At 42.0% G+C, this 14,753-nt stretch overlaps 1 protein-coding gene across 1 annotated transcript in view; it reads right to left on the bottom strand.

Moving 5' to 3' along the window:
* LOC308293050 (uncharacterized protein) overlaps positions 1-14,753 on the bottom strand; it is a gene marked incomplete at both ends in the record, with an annotated part of 72,802 nt that overhangs the window by 5,654 nt on the left and 52,395 nt on the right. Inside the window, 5 exons of the mRNA XM_080735480.1 lie at positions 114-248; positions 2,584-2,750; positions 3,738-3,893; positions 8,403-8,543; positions 8,890-9,108. Coding sequence (XP_080591606.1) covers positions 114-248; positions 2,584-2,750; positions 3,738-3,893; positions 8,403-8,543; positions 8,890-9,108 — 818 coding nt within the window. The remainder of the gene's footprint in view (positions 1-113; positions 249-2,583; positions 2,751-3,737; positions 3,894-8,402; positions 8,544-8,889; positions 9,109-14,753) is intronic.

The raw sequence follows: 14,753 nt of genomic DNA, 5'->3' as shown, positions 1-14,753 counted from the left end.
ATTATTATTATTATTATTATTATTATGGATGACGCTGGCCAGTCTTGGTTTCCTATATATTGCATTGTCTTTGGCTGTATTTATCTGTGCTTTTGTGTTGTGTGACTGGGTACCTGGTGGGCTTCCATCTGCGCTGCCCCCCACAGGTCAGCCAGGCGGGGATGAGTGGGAGGAGCCAGGCTGTGGATGGTGCTGTTGGGCGTGGCCTGGAGCGAGTGAGACGCACTGTGGAGCCTGTGTTCCATTGGCTGAGGAGAGGAGAGGAGAGCAGAGCAGAGCAGAGCAAGAGTTAGAGATAGAGTTAGAGTTAGAGTTAGAGATAGAGTTAGAGTTAGAGTTAGAGTAGTTAGAGTTAGAGATAGAGATAGAGTTAGAGTTAGAGTTAGAGTAGTTAGAGTTAGAGATAGAGTTAGAGTAGTTAGAGTTAGAGTAGTTTTTAGAGTTAGAGTTGGAGTTAGAGTAGTTAAACTTCCTTCGCCAAACAGGAAGTGCCCCTCGCCAAACAGGAAGTGCCTTTATATTTCATGAACTGTTTAGTCTTGCGTGGCCAGACTGTTGCCTCCGTGATTTGGTCAAATGCTCCCGGCATACAGTCTGGCAAACCGGAGCAGAAATGATGAGTGCGAGATGAAGCGGAAGTGAAGCCCTCTCGTCACTTCCGTTTCAGTCTCATATCGCACACATTTATCATTATATAAATAAAAATCATATAAGCATGTTTAGCTTGCTGCTAAGCAGAAATGACATTTAAAAATATATTTTCTTGAACAGTAATGCCCGTTTCCATTACTCGCCGTTCGGGAGCTGCTGTTCCAGACTCTATATAGCATTCAGAGATTGTGGAATAGTTGTCTGGCTACGCGAGACTATGAACCGTTTGTCGTACAGACGCGTGGGTGGCGTCATATCACATGATTAAGAGTCCTTAACCTTAATTGGTGCTTCCTTCGCCAAACAGGAAGTGCCCCTCACCAAACAGGAAGTGCCTCTATATTTCATTAACCGTTTGTCGTACAGACGTGTGGGTGGTGTCATATGACTTGATTAAGAGTCCTTCAGCTTAATTGGTTTAACTAGCCCCGACCCCTCTTCCGATTGGCTGCTGCCCCTTGTGACGTGGGTAGAGATGCGAGGGCTCGGTCATTGCTGCTTGCAGCTTTAATTACTTTGTAGATTTAGATTTGTATTACTAAACATGCATTAAAGCCACTTCAGCCCTAAATATGTTTTGGCCATTTGAAATTAGCCAAGCTCAAAATGTGTCGCATCGTATGATGAAGTAAAAAAGTTGAAATACACAGAGATACAAGGTTTCTACCCGACGACAGCAACCATTGCCAACAGGTGAGTCATACTGTATGAACAGTCACACATTGATCCCCCTGCAAATCCAAGCCAATGTTCACACTAAAGTTGTTAGTCACACTCACAAATTAATCATTTTTAATACGGACAGATAGATTACCTGCACAGTGATTAATGGATACAATTATGTGCACCGTCAATTAATTATAGTACAATTAAGCTGTCAATGTCGGCCTGATTTATGACGCGCTGCACTATTTGGAGGTTTTGGAAAGTGCTTTTCATTTCCTTTTAGATTACTCACGTTCACATTATGAATATGACAATCAGTGAAGTTTTTTTTGTAATGTTTTTCCTTGAAAACAGCTCTTTTAATGCAAATCTCAGAAGTGGACTATGTACTGTTTGTGTATCTTAAATCATTACGAAATGCTTTATAATGTGTCAACTATGAAAACGGTCCTTCTATCCTTCTGTAATGCCTCAATGTCTAAAGTCTATAGTTATTGTTGCCACATTGTTGACATTGTGACATCACATCGTTGTGACATCACCTCATCAAAGATCAAACCCTGGTTATCCGTGACATCACATTGTGACATCACATTCCGTCCTGGTCCCTTGTATGCCCATATATGGAGATCCCTGATGTACAGTTGTACAAAACAGCATTTTTCAGTGGAACCGATCCAACCAATATGCCCATAAAACAGAGTAGGCCTAAGCATGTCTGGGGTCTCACAGCACACAATTGGTTCTACAGGCTCCAACCTTTGCACATGGATAGCTCAGAGTTTTGCCTATGTTCTTAGCTGCTTGCACAATGTACAGTTGTATAAAAATGTAATTGGTCCGATATATATTAATAATGAATTCCGTCCTGTGCGACCTCGCCCTCTGCGTGACCTCGCCCGTCGTCTTAGATTAGAATGCATTATAAGTTGATTTATAATGCATTATAGACAGCATTTTCATATGTTGCACCTTGGGCATGGAATAATCTACAAAAAGATCTCAAATTGATCTCATTTATATCCATCGATGCATTTAAGGGCACCATAAAGGATGTGGTGAAGGAGGCATGTCATTGTTTTTCTTGAGAGGCAAAATGGTCGAATAGCTTTCTTTAAGTTGCATTGCATCTTTATGTGTTGTGTGATTTGTGTTGTTTTTATGGCTGCTACACTATCTTGGCCATATCAGGACTCTCTTGAACCAATGAGATCAATGAGACCGCCTAGTAAAAATAAAAGGTCAAATGAAATAAAGTGAACTAACCGTTTGGAATATGAGCTGCTGCTGATACTGTTGTATTTGCTGGAGTTGCTGCAGTTGCAGGTTTTGATGCTGGAGGGCCAGCTGTGCCTGGTGCTGCTGGAGGAAGCTCCCCACTGTGCCCTCGAAGCCCTCTCCTCCTGGGGTTCCCCCTGCCCCACTGCTACCGCCTGCACACAGGCACATGTAGGGGGCAACACTTCATCCAACTAATAGATTTAATTGTGTAGATATAGATATAATTATTAAAAAGAAAATGATAATCGGTAATTTTATAAAATAATCAATCCCTATTTATTAGATTTTTTTCTAAATAGCGAAGATAGTGAAAATAGACTATTTTCTGCTATTTTCAAAAAGGTTTGTACTTTTACTTTATCACAGTAAAAACAGCAGGTCAATAATTTCTTTTTTACTTTTTACTCAAATAAAAGTTTGATTGCAGGCCTTTTTAGTTGTAACAGGCTGTGTTTACTCTGAGTACACTTCTTCCACCACTGGATATAGCAGCGGTTTCAAGCCTCACTACAGTATATGATCCAGTACTCACCAGAGAAAAAAGGAGATAATAGAAATCAACTAGTTAAGTCTGGCTAGTTGCGCTACGAATTTGAATAAAAGATGTACAGTACACTGTACCAAACGATTATACCAAGTGAAACAAAAAACAATTATACCAAACTAAACAAATATTAAACTATGGTAATAATTTTGAAGGTGCACAGTGCGCTTGGTTCCGGTCATGGGTTTCCGGCCGACCTGATGACAAAGTTATTTCCGCTCCAGACCAGATCAGAAAAGCGAAAATGGCACTGATCCCAGGCTAAAGCCCTTTGCACACAGACGCTTTTTTTTCGCACAGAAAAAACTGACAATTTCATTTTTTTAAAGAAAACAATGATTCTCTATGACCTCATGCACACCGGCTCCGAATTTGCCATGCGGGATGCTGCGGCTGTGCGTTTTTTTTCAATCGAACCCAGTTCGATTCGTGCGTCTTGTCGCATGCGGTGAAAACTCATTGACTCCTTTTATGACTTCTTTTTGGATCCGCAGTGTGGATTCCGCACAGCCTTGCACACCAAATCCAATGCGTTTTAATCAAGCAGCAAACGGAAAGAAACGCAACGGTCCTGTGTGCAAAGCCCTTAACTCACCAGTGGCCATGATGTAAGAGCCAGCGGCGGGAGAGGCCATGCCAGAGGGCTGGCTGGTGATGGGGTCCCAGGCGTCAGACGACGACAGGCAGTACAGACCCTGGGAGACGTACGTGTGGGGCCACACGTCTACAGAGGACTGGTGCAGCATCTGGTCTGTATAGACAGACAGACAGACAGACAGACAGACAGACAGAGAGATGTAGATAGACCTTTATTGCAGTAGTTCTCAAACTCTTTCTTGCCAAGGACCCCCAAATTGTTATATATTTGGCCACAGACCCCATCTGAAAATGTTTTGTGCCAGGGACCCTCGCAGAAGAGAAGATCTGTGTTAACAAAGCTAAATTATCAAACATTTTTCCAACATTTTCAAGATCTTTCAAAAATGTAAAAAAAAAGCAGATGTACAAGCTCACAGCGCGTCACTTCATGCCGTGCTGCAAGCTTGTACATCTGCTGTTTTTGAAAAGCCAATGTATAAAATATGGATAAAGGGGTTTAAATGAATGTGATGCTGTATTGACAAATGTTGGTGGGGACCCCCTGGAACTCCCTCAAGAACCCCTGGGGGTGCCCCCGGACCCCACTTAGAGAACCACTGCTTTATTGGTCACATAGCAGGGGAAATTCAATCGCTAGAGGCAGCACAGCAGTTAAGGTACAGGTGCTGTATACAGTAAGATACAGCAAAGGTATAGGGACAAAAACAATAAAACAAGGAGTCATAGGAAGGAGAATAGTATATGATAGTACACACCCTATATTCTGTACAATAGCCTGCACTATGCAGGACAAAAGACACACACAGTCCCAGTGACATTGCAGTGTCCTATCCCGCCCTATGCATAGGCAATACGTAAGAGGACAGGCCAGATAGGAGTGATGGGTGAGTTTACATTTGTACAACACTGCTTGCATTGTTATAGAGTGTTTGTTCAGTAACAGGAGTCTCCAACTCTCCATGTCTCTCAAGCTCTAAACAGAAAATTAATTTTCAGGTCGGGATACCAAATGTATCCAATCAGCATAAAGAACTCAGTCAGGATATATATTGGAAGTGATGACACAAAGGATCTGGAACAAAAACATAGTCTGATTAATTGGTATTCTCACCTGATTGGCTGACATTTTTCACCTACCTGAAAATGTGTTATCTGTTTATTAAAGAGACCTGTTAGCGAACAAACACTCTATAGCAATGATATCTATCAGAATATAGTGCTATAGTGATGAAGATGTTGAGATCCAGTAGTTCATTCAAAGGTAAGCACACATTGTGATGTCAGAACAGGTCAGCTATATCCATATCTGGAGTCCGTGAGGTCAGATGTAGAGCTATTGGCCAGCTCCATATATGGTCTTGAACATATGGAGCGTGACATGAGGCGTGACGTACAGACATGAACTGCAGGTATTCATACTAAATACGACCTATGGTCGCAATAAGCACTAATAAAAAGCTTCTCCCAAAAAAGACACAGAACTTCAGAACTTAATGTTATTATATTATTATTAGCCCTTTCAAAATAGAGGAAAAAGTCCTTTTGCACACCTACTGAGACGGACAGGTGCATCGGGGTAATGAACTTGAAGAGCAAAAAAAGGAGTCTGTCATTTTTGCCTTCACTTCCAAAAGATTATAAATAGGGATACAACATTTCGGTCGCTCGGACCTTCATCAGACATTCATCATTGCCTGATGAAGGTCCAAGTGACCCAAACGTTGCATCCAGCTATTAATACATTTTGGGAAGTGAAGACAGTGTGCGGGACTCCCCTCTTTCTTTGGGCCCATTCAAACGAAATAGGGGAACTTGGAAAGCTCGTTTCTGGCCACTGAAATAATAAAGTGCTGAATTGTCAGGTGTTGTAATGACATAACCTTACAATATCATTGGTAGAGGTCTGTATACTCTGCTGAGTGTAATCTCTCTCGTCAGGCGTTCTCACACTTTCTCAGCTTGTTGTCAGCTCCCCGGGACCCAAACGTATATATAAAGTACATTATAAATGAATAACTTAAGCCCCTGTGTTATGAGCTTGAAGCTCTGCTGTTTTCTTGATTTTTTATTTTAATTATTTTGAATAATGTTTATCTCCCATGCTTGACCGATTGTGTATGTCCTATATGTATGTATGTCTCAATGTTTGCAGTATACTCATACACCTCGTATGAGTATGTTTGATACCATGCGAAGTGAGCACTGCTCACTTAATATAGAAAAATCAAACCTCGGTTCGAAGTGGAGCGGTGAATTTGAGCAGTTCCAGGTAAATATATAAAATATATAAATATATTCACCTATTTATATATTGACATGTGTCAATTCTTGATTGCCCGTGGCTTGCTACGGTGGCTGCATGCTGAATAGATGGAACAGAGATATTTTGGATAGACTGTTCAAAGTCCCTGACTTTTTTCACCCATTTTATATATTGACATGTGTCAATTCTTGATTGCCCGTGGCTCGCTACGGTGGCTGCATGCTTCGTGAGCCTCCACTCTAGCGGCTATCACGGGCAGACGCAGACAGCAGAGGGGGTCGACTCCAACATACCATGCTTGTTAGTTGTTATTAACGGACTACACACACACACACACAACAGCTGATCTTCACGCAGACAACACCTCGATGTGCGTCTTGCGCGAGGCGTTGTGAGCTTGCAGCTCTCTCTCTTTCTCTCTCTCTCTCTCTCTCTCTCTCTCTCTCTCTCTCTGAAATACGATTCTCTCTCTCTCTCCCTCCTCTCCCCCCGTCTCCCTCTCGCTGCCGTTAACCTTTGTTTTTATCGCGACGTGGTGTGTGTGTGTGTGTGTGTGTGTGTGTGTGTGTGTGTGTGTGTGTGTGTGTGTGTGTGTGTGCGTGCGTGCGTGCGTGCGTGCGTGTGTGTGTGCGTGTGTGTGTGTGTGTGTGTGAGTCGCGCATGCGCAGCTAGATCCCGTTCTGACTAAGACAATTTCTCAGACTAGCCTGGACACACAAAACGACGTACAGGGAGCTTGTGCTAGCGCACCGCTCCAAAAACAATGGGATGCTTGCTCACAACCCATAATAGTCCGGGAGCCAAATGGTGATTTTTGGCTGAACGTGGATTCGCCTGTAAAAGTTTTTTTCTCAACTGATTCTTGTAGCTTGGGGTCACCTCTTAAGGATTCAAGATGATGACCAGTGATATCCATTGAGCATTTTTTATTATTAACCCCTTAATGCCTGAAACACAAGAAATCCACCCAGGAGGAAAATACCCAGGAAAAGATTTTTTTTCTGGGTATTTAAGGAGGATCTGAGGGGTCTAACTAGGGGTTTGTCATGATGCTGAATCCATTGCAGGCATTTGTTTTGCACAAAAAACATTCCGTGGGCTAGAAATGGCCTCAGAAAACAATACACGTATGGGTGAGTATTCATGTTAGTCGGAGGCCTTAGGGTTATTTTTCTCGTGCTAATCAGTCTAAAAGTGCAACATTTTGCACAGATGTAGCTCAGGGCATGCTCTAATGATTTAGCTAGGGCGCCCGAGTCGGCGACCTTCGGGGTCACCACAGCACCCACAAAACTCTGACTCATCACTTTTCATCACTAAAGTCGATGGGAGCCCAACTTGATTTGGCCGCTGTGGCGACCCCGAATGTCGCATAGTCACGGGGTGTACGTGACTATGAGTGCATCAATACAGTATGTTGTATGTAAATGGATATAGATACTGTACATAGGCCTATGTCTTCACACGTGTGTGTGTGTGTGTGTGTGTGTGTGTGTGTGTGTGTGTGCGTGCGTGCGTGCGTGCGTGCGTGCGTGCGTGTGCGTGTGAGAGTGCATGCATGTATGCGTATGCGTGTGTGTGAGCAGATCCCATATGTTGCGGTTAATGAGAGTCCTTGCATTAACCTACAGCACCCTGGGGGGTTTGAACACGGTTGTGCTTTGCTTAACACCAGCCAGAGCAGAGAAAACATGCAGTCTGCTGAACACAGCTGAGTAATGCAAAGTTAAAGGGCGTGTCTTTAAAAGTAGTGTAAATTAGTTTTTGTCAAAAGGTTAATTAGATTATTCTGATAGTAACCATTGCTATAGAGTTACAGGGATCTCCCTGTATCGCCAGCTCTTTAATAAACAGAAAATGTATTTTCAGATGGGTTGCCGATTTCAGCCATTTTATCCATACATCTTATTTATAATGCACTTTACATTTTCAAAGTGCTACAGGGTTTAAAAACATTGGCATAAAAACAGCAAAGGCAACCAAACAACAACATGAGACCCTACTATATAGGGCATCTGGATAAAGGGTACATGTAAAAACTAGGTCAAATCAGGGCATAGAAAACAAGGCCCAAGATTAACTAAGACAATCAGGAGAGAGTACCAGTCATCTCACTCCAATTTGATAGAGTTCCAGTTGCAATTAATTGTCTGCTCATTTCTTTGTGTCATCACTCCAATTTCACTGTTCTAATCTGTATCCTGTGTGAGTTCTCTCTCCTGATTTGATTAAATTGGTATGCAGAGATGAAAATGCATTTTCTGCTACTTTTGATGTAAGATCAAGTAGTAGGGCGTTAATTTACACAAAAAAAACAACAGCAACGACAGACCATGGCCACGTTTGTAGTCTAGTGTAGTACAGTGCAGCGGCCATGTTTTTAGTCCAGTCCAGTACCTCTGCTGGTGATGCTCTCCTGGTTGACCTCGCTGAGGTGAGCCACGCTGCCCTGGTTGGACCCCTGGCCTATGCTGTCCCCATCCAGGGAGTTCCAGCCAAACAGAGTGGCCTCCGAGATGGCAAACTGCTGCATGATTCCTGCCAGGACGCACAGAGAGAGTACTGTAGTAAAGTTGTAGTAATCTGGAAAACCATTCTTTAAAAAAAAAGTTTTAAAAATGTATACTTTTTTTGGCCGTAGTGTGACAGTAGCGGGTTTGAGTCAGCAACACACGCGAGTTATCACTCCCCGTCTCTCTCTTCCCATTTCTAATGATTACTGTATGCTATCAATAAAGGCAGAAAAAGACCCCAAAAGTGAATATATCCTCTGTTTTTGGCGCTTTGTCACTATTCTAGAAGACGTCGCCTCATGAAGAGAACAGGAGTGGGCGACTCTCTCTAATACACAGCTCTGGGTTCTGGTCCCGGTTCCTCATCCTACCTGCAGCAAAGCGAGCCTCCTTCTCGCCGTCACTGAGGTCACTGTAGAGGTCGTTCTCCAGCCGGCGCTCCTTCTCCCGCTGCAGGTTGGTACGGCCCGGCCCCCCCTCGGGACCCGCGGTTGGCGTGGCCCAGCTCTGCCATTCTATCATGTGGGCCACTTTGCCCTGCGCCATGGCTGTGGGCTTGGTCACCTTGTCCTTCATGGAACGGCTCACCCCTGGACACCAGGTATGGTAAAAACACACGCGCACGCAAGCACGCAGACACACACACACACGCACACACGCATGCACACACACACAGTGTCAAAGCTAGGATAGTTTTTTTTTCTTTTGTCGGCCGTGCCTCCCCTTGAAGCACATGGGAGAAAATGGAATGATTTGAGTAAAAATGTTTGTATGATGGTTACACTGTAAAGTCCTGAATATTATTTTTAGGTCACAAATGTAACAAATAAATGATTATTTCTTTTTGGCCCTCTCTCAGAGTTCAATTAACATTCAGGATTTTAACTGTGTGTACTGTATGTGTGTGATGTGTGGCACATGATATGAAAACATGACAGAATTGATAAATGATGAGTGAGAATGTTAATGGAGGGTGTGATGTTGGACTGGCATGCAGTTCATGCATTGTATCGATACCTTGGTGTTGTGGATGAATATGAGGTTAATGATTTACCACCACATAATGCTCACCCACCACCACTGAACCTGTGTTACTAGAGTAACAGAGTTGAGACAGAATAACAGCAACAGTAGTAGTATTAACACTGAAAAGTAACAAAGTACATTTCTCAAGTACTGCACTTTAGTTTTGGGTATTATTACTATACTTGTGTATTTCCATTTTTAAATACTTCTTCTCCACAACATCTCAGAGGCAAATATTGTACTCCACTAAACATTTCTTTGACAGCTTTAGTTTGTACTTACTTTGCAGATTATTATTACAAAACCCTAATATACTTAGGCTATTCAAAAATTGCAAAAATAACAAGCTCACACTGGAGCGCGTTGTGAGCTTGTTGATTAGAAAACGTTTGATAAACTTTTATTGTATTATATTTTGATGTCAATAGCTTTGTGCAAGTAAAACATGCAGTACAGTAGGCCTTTCACAAAGTATTTTTGTTTTGAGGTATTCCTACTTACTTAAAAATAATCACTTCCATTACTGATTACCAGATGTTTACTATTGCGTGAGTTTCCTCTAGAGGGTGGTGAAGAGCAACAAGTGAAGCAGCATGTTAGTCTTTTTTACAACCGCTGTAGGGCTTTGGGAAGCTGATGCTACATCTGATCTGATTGTAGCTCTAGCAGTGGTGTAAAGCAAATAAGTACTTCTACCACCTTTTGTGGTCACATGTTCAGATACTGGATTCTGATTGGCTTAAAACAGTGGTAAATCAGTCAACAACCTTGAGTTGGCTCATGGACCCCGCCCACTGTTGTGTTGCAGTTGATTGTAACTAAATAACCTTGCAAGTTACAACTGTGTTTTCTTTCATTTATATGGTAGAAGTTGTAGAAAAGCAATTTACCATTCGAGGGTCGTGGGTTGTTCGCAGAGTGCCAAACAACCCTGAAACAGTGGTAAATCAGCCAACAACCCACTCCCTCTCATGGTAAATGGCTTACATTTACTTAAGTACTGTACCTTTAGGTATTTGTACAGTACTTTACTTGCTTATTTCCAATTTCCAATACTTTTACTTCTACTCCACTACATTTATTTGAAAACTTTAGTTACAAGTAGATTTTCATTCTTACAAAACATACATTAACCACTTCATATACATTTTGTCCATTTGAAAAATATGCATCGCGACGCATTGCAATGTAACGTTTTATCGCAACAGAATTAGTGACAGTGTTGTTCTCTGAAAATAGGAGATCTACAAGCTCACAACACATCGCAGTGCACGCGTTTTGGGCTTGTAGACCTGCTATTGTCAGCATGCAACTAAGTACCAAAGAATTGAAATGTACTTATTGCGTACAGTACATGAGTAAAATATACTTAGTTACTTTCCCCCACTGATCACAGGGAGATGACGACAGCAACTGCAGACAAATCCACATTAATCATTGGATCCATTACTCATGGGACGGACTCATCAGACCGAGTAATTAGAAACATGTTCGTAGAATACATGGGACCCCAATCTACACTGTAAAACTGTTCATTTAACTTTGACAAATGGAACCTTAAAGAAGTACTGTAGTTCACCCAAAAATGAATTATTTTCTATCAATTTAAGATTGATTTATTTTTGTCACGTTCCTGAGCCAATCATTTGATGACCAGCAGAGACTCAATTGAGTCTCGACTGACCAGCCACCCGGTCATCGAGACTGGATAAAGGGAGCCAAATGGAACCTGAAGGGTATTTGGTTCCATTTATACACTCTACAGACCTGTAAAAGGGTCCATTTCAACTCCCTGGTTGTCCCTGAGCCTGACACTGACTAACAGTGTAAGTAAATCAAATGGGTAAAGTACAGTAGTAGTAAGTACACACTACAGGGTTGGAACATTACTCCCACGGTGTGGAAACAACATGCAAGCTGCGGTACGATGAAAAGGTCTCCCTGCGGACGACGTCAAACCTCGTTAGAAAAACAACCAATCCCCACGGACCACGCTGAAAACAACCAATCCCCATGGACCCTACTGAAGGACCAATCCCCATGGACCTTACTGAGGGACCAATCCCCATGGACCTTACTGAAGGACCAATCCCCATGGACCATGCTGAAAATGTGAAAAACAACCAATCCCCATGGTCCTTACTGGGGGAGTAGAGGGAAATGTGGGCGCTGAGGATGGGCGATGAAGGAGCTGTTTGGGGGTCTTACCGTTTGATTATATCAACAGAATAAAAAATGAAATATATGTACAGTAGATACAGTAATGAAATAGAATTTACACAGTGCAATATTTAAAATAAAATAAAACAATATTTTCTGAATATTGTTGGAAAATAGTAGATGATACTAGTCTAGGGCACTTCACAGACAAGCACAAAGCAACGCTACACTCTGAAGCAAAACAAAGCTGCTGCACAACGACGCACACAACACTGCACTGTGACACACACATAGTCAACACATTTCATAAAACCATCTATTCTAGGGCTGCAACAATCCATTTAATTCTAAAAAACTAATTGATAATATGGTTATTAATTTAAATTTGATTAATAATCAATTCCTATTTTGGGCATGTCATAAGCAAAAAAGGTAAAATAATTTTCTGAAATTTTTCAAAAATAGTGAAAATAGGTAGAGCTGCTATTTTCATACTGTTTTCATGACATCGCGATGCAGTATAAAATAATGTTCAAGTGGTTAATCCATTCATTTTAGGCTACAGTTATCGTTGCTGTCGGGTGGAGACCTTTGTCTTGATTATTCGATCAATATGAAAAGTAAACGATAGAACAATCGCTAAACATACAGTATATTGGATAGTTGCAGCCCTAAAACCATAACTGGCTCACAAATACGGAAGGCAACAACCAGCGCTACCACATCCACTGCTACTGCCACCTCACAGAACCACACACTGTGTTTCCCAACACGCCTGTTAACGTTACCTTACTGTTGCCTTACTGTCTTTCAGAGTCAAAACTAGGTTTCCGATTGTTTTTTTCCCCGTCAATGGCTAAGCAGAATGTGCTCACCATTGACGTCTTGTCATCGGTATTAAAAATGGAGGAGAGAGGGCAAACTAATGAAATGATACAGGAAATAGGGACAGGGAGGGAACCCACAGGGGCGGCCATGTTGGCTCCGAGCAAGCTCCTCCTCCGTCGCATGATGGGTGAGGTTGTCCATAGAAGCATATTATGGTAGATGTGACGGGAGGAGATGGCTTTCCAAATCCCCCCCAGCAATGGCTAATGTCAAAGAATAATCTCTGTTATTTCATTTTGTTTTGTTTGTTTGTTTGTTTCTTCCCTGACGATAAGCAGATGGCAGTTTGGCCCGAGAGCAGAGCACAGTCTTGACACAGACAGACCCAAGTGAAAACACCTTTGTTCCCTGGCAATACCTAGACAAAAAGCAACAAATGTTTGGCCATGTACAAAACTGTTACTTTTCAGGATTAAAAAAAAAATAAAAAAATGCAAAAGTACCAGATCTACAGTACAAGCTCAAAACGTGTTGCTTCACACTGTGTTTTTACACTTTTGTGTGAAGCTGTAGTATGATCAACTAGTACGTTAATTTGCGGGGGGAAAAAAACACAAAAAGTTAATATATGGAGATAAGAGGTTTCTGCCCGACAGCAGCAACATTATGAGAGCATTGGCTCACTGTGACTCATCTTGCAGCAGTAATAATTAGTAGAGAACCCAACTGCACCCCTGCCTCTGACCTCTGTTCAGATATGGGACACGTCCCGACCGGGCGTCCCTTATTTCTACGAAATGTAAGGAACTCCCAGAAAAAGAAAAACGTATAATTATAATTCTGCGTTCACACCGGCAGATACAAAGGGTACAAAGACACAACACAGCATATTTTTAGCTTACATGTCGCTGGCTTTCCATTGAAAAAGATTGGTAGACTGTTTCTTTGTAGCTGCCAGTGTAGGAAATGTGTACAGTTTTTGTACTTTATACTATTACTAACCTTTTGACAAGCTTTACAACTTTGTCTACTTTAGATTTAAACTAAAAAGAAGTCCAAATACAGAAACAACTCGGGTCCAGTTTACTATAAGTCTAAAGTCTTTAAGTGGTTACAACCTGTATTGGCTATATATCGTTGTTGTCGGGTGAAAACCTTATATGTCCAAAACCGTTCGTTTCACGTTTATCATTTTAGAAATGATTTAAACTAGTGAAAACAGCCGATCTACAAGCACACAACGCCTCGCACCGTACATATTTGAAACTTGGAGATACGAGGTTTCTGCCCGATAGTGACATTATGTGAGTATATGTATGAGCTGTTTAAACTTGTAAGATCTGTGTCATTGATTGATTCCTGAAAAATAAGGAGAAAACAAAGTGTGCCCCTTATCAGTTCAACAAGGGACACGTCTTTTAGTTTCCATTTCCAAATAAGGGACGATTCTGTATTTCAAATGTACAGTTGGAAACCTACAGTATGACTCTCTCGCACCAAAGAACCTTAGAAAAATACCAAACAAAACAATATGAAACAGGAGTCATTATCCTGTGTGCCTGTGGACAACGTCGGTGACCCATATGACCCTGTCAAGGAGCATGTGGAGGACACAACATACGGCAAACGGGTGACTTCGTGGGAAGGATTTGACCAAACGTCAAACGTTTGACTGGAAGGGGGTACCCTACCCGCAACGTCACATAAATGTACTAGAGGGGATATGAGTTACCATTCTGTCCCTATCGGGAAAAAGCTTAAACGGTACTGAGTCAGCTGAAGCAGACTTCGCAGCGCTCTGCGCGGCAAGTCCGCTTTAGACTTCGCACTTCCGTCATTTTCATTGTTTCGTTTTTTTGGCTGACTTTTACATATTGGGTTTTGAGAATGGCAACCCTGCATTCCTGGAGTGCGGAAGTGCCCAGGACGGCACCAGATAAGTGGTTCTCAACCAGTGTTCCGGGGACCACCAGTGGCTCTTGAGGGGGTTCCAGGTGGTCCCCAGTTAAATGATGGAGAGTTGATAGCCAAGTGGACCCTTATAGATCTTTAACACTTGAGACTCAAGAGTTAAATTATTGTTTAACATCTGCATTATTTATTTCAAAGAAGTCTGCACTATTAGAGAACGTAGAAGAATTGTTATTTTTAATCAACGTTTGCCTGTTATCTCTCCTATGGTACCACATTACAGCATTGGAAATGTGGACGAAATCCTATC

The sequence above is a fragment of the Nannobrachium achirus genome, assembly GCF_963921795.1.
Source record: "Nannobrachium achirus genome assembly, chromosome: 10".
NCBI lineage: Eukaryota > Metazoa > Chordata > Actinopteri > Myctophiformes > Myctophidae > Nannobrachium > Nannobrachium achirus.
Note: the sequence above shows the minus strand (reverse complement) of the source record. Positions and strands in the feature narration are given on the sequence as shown.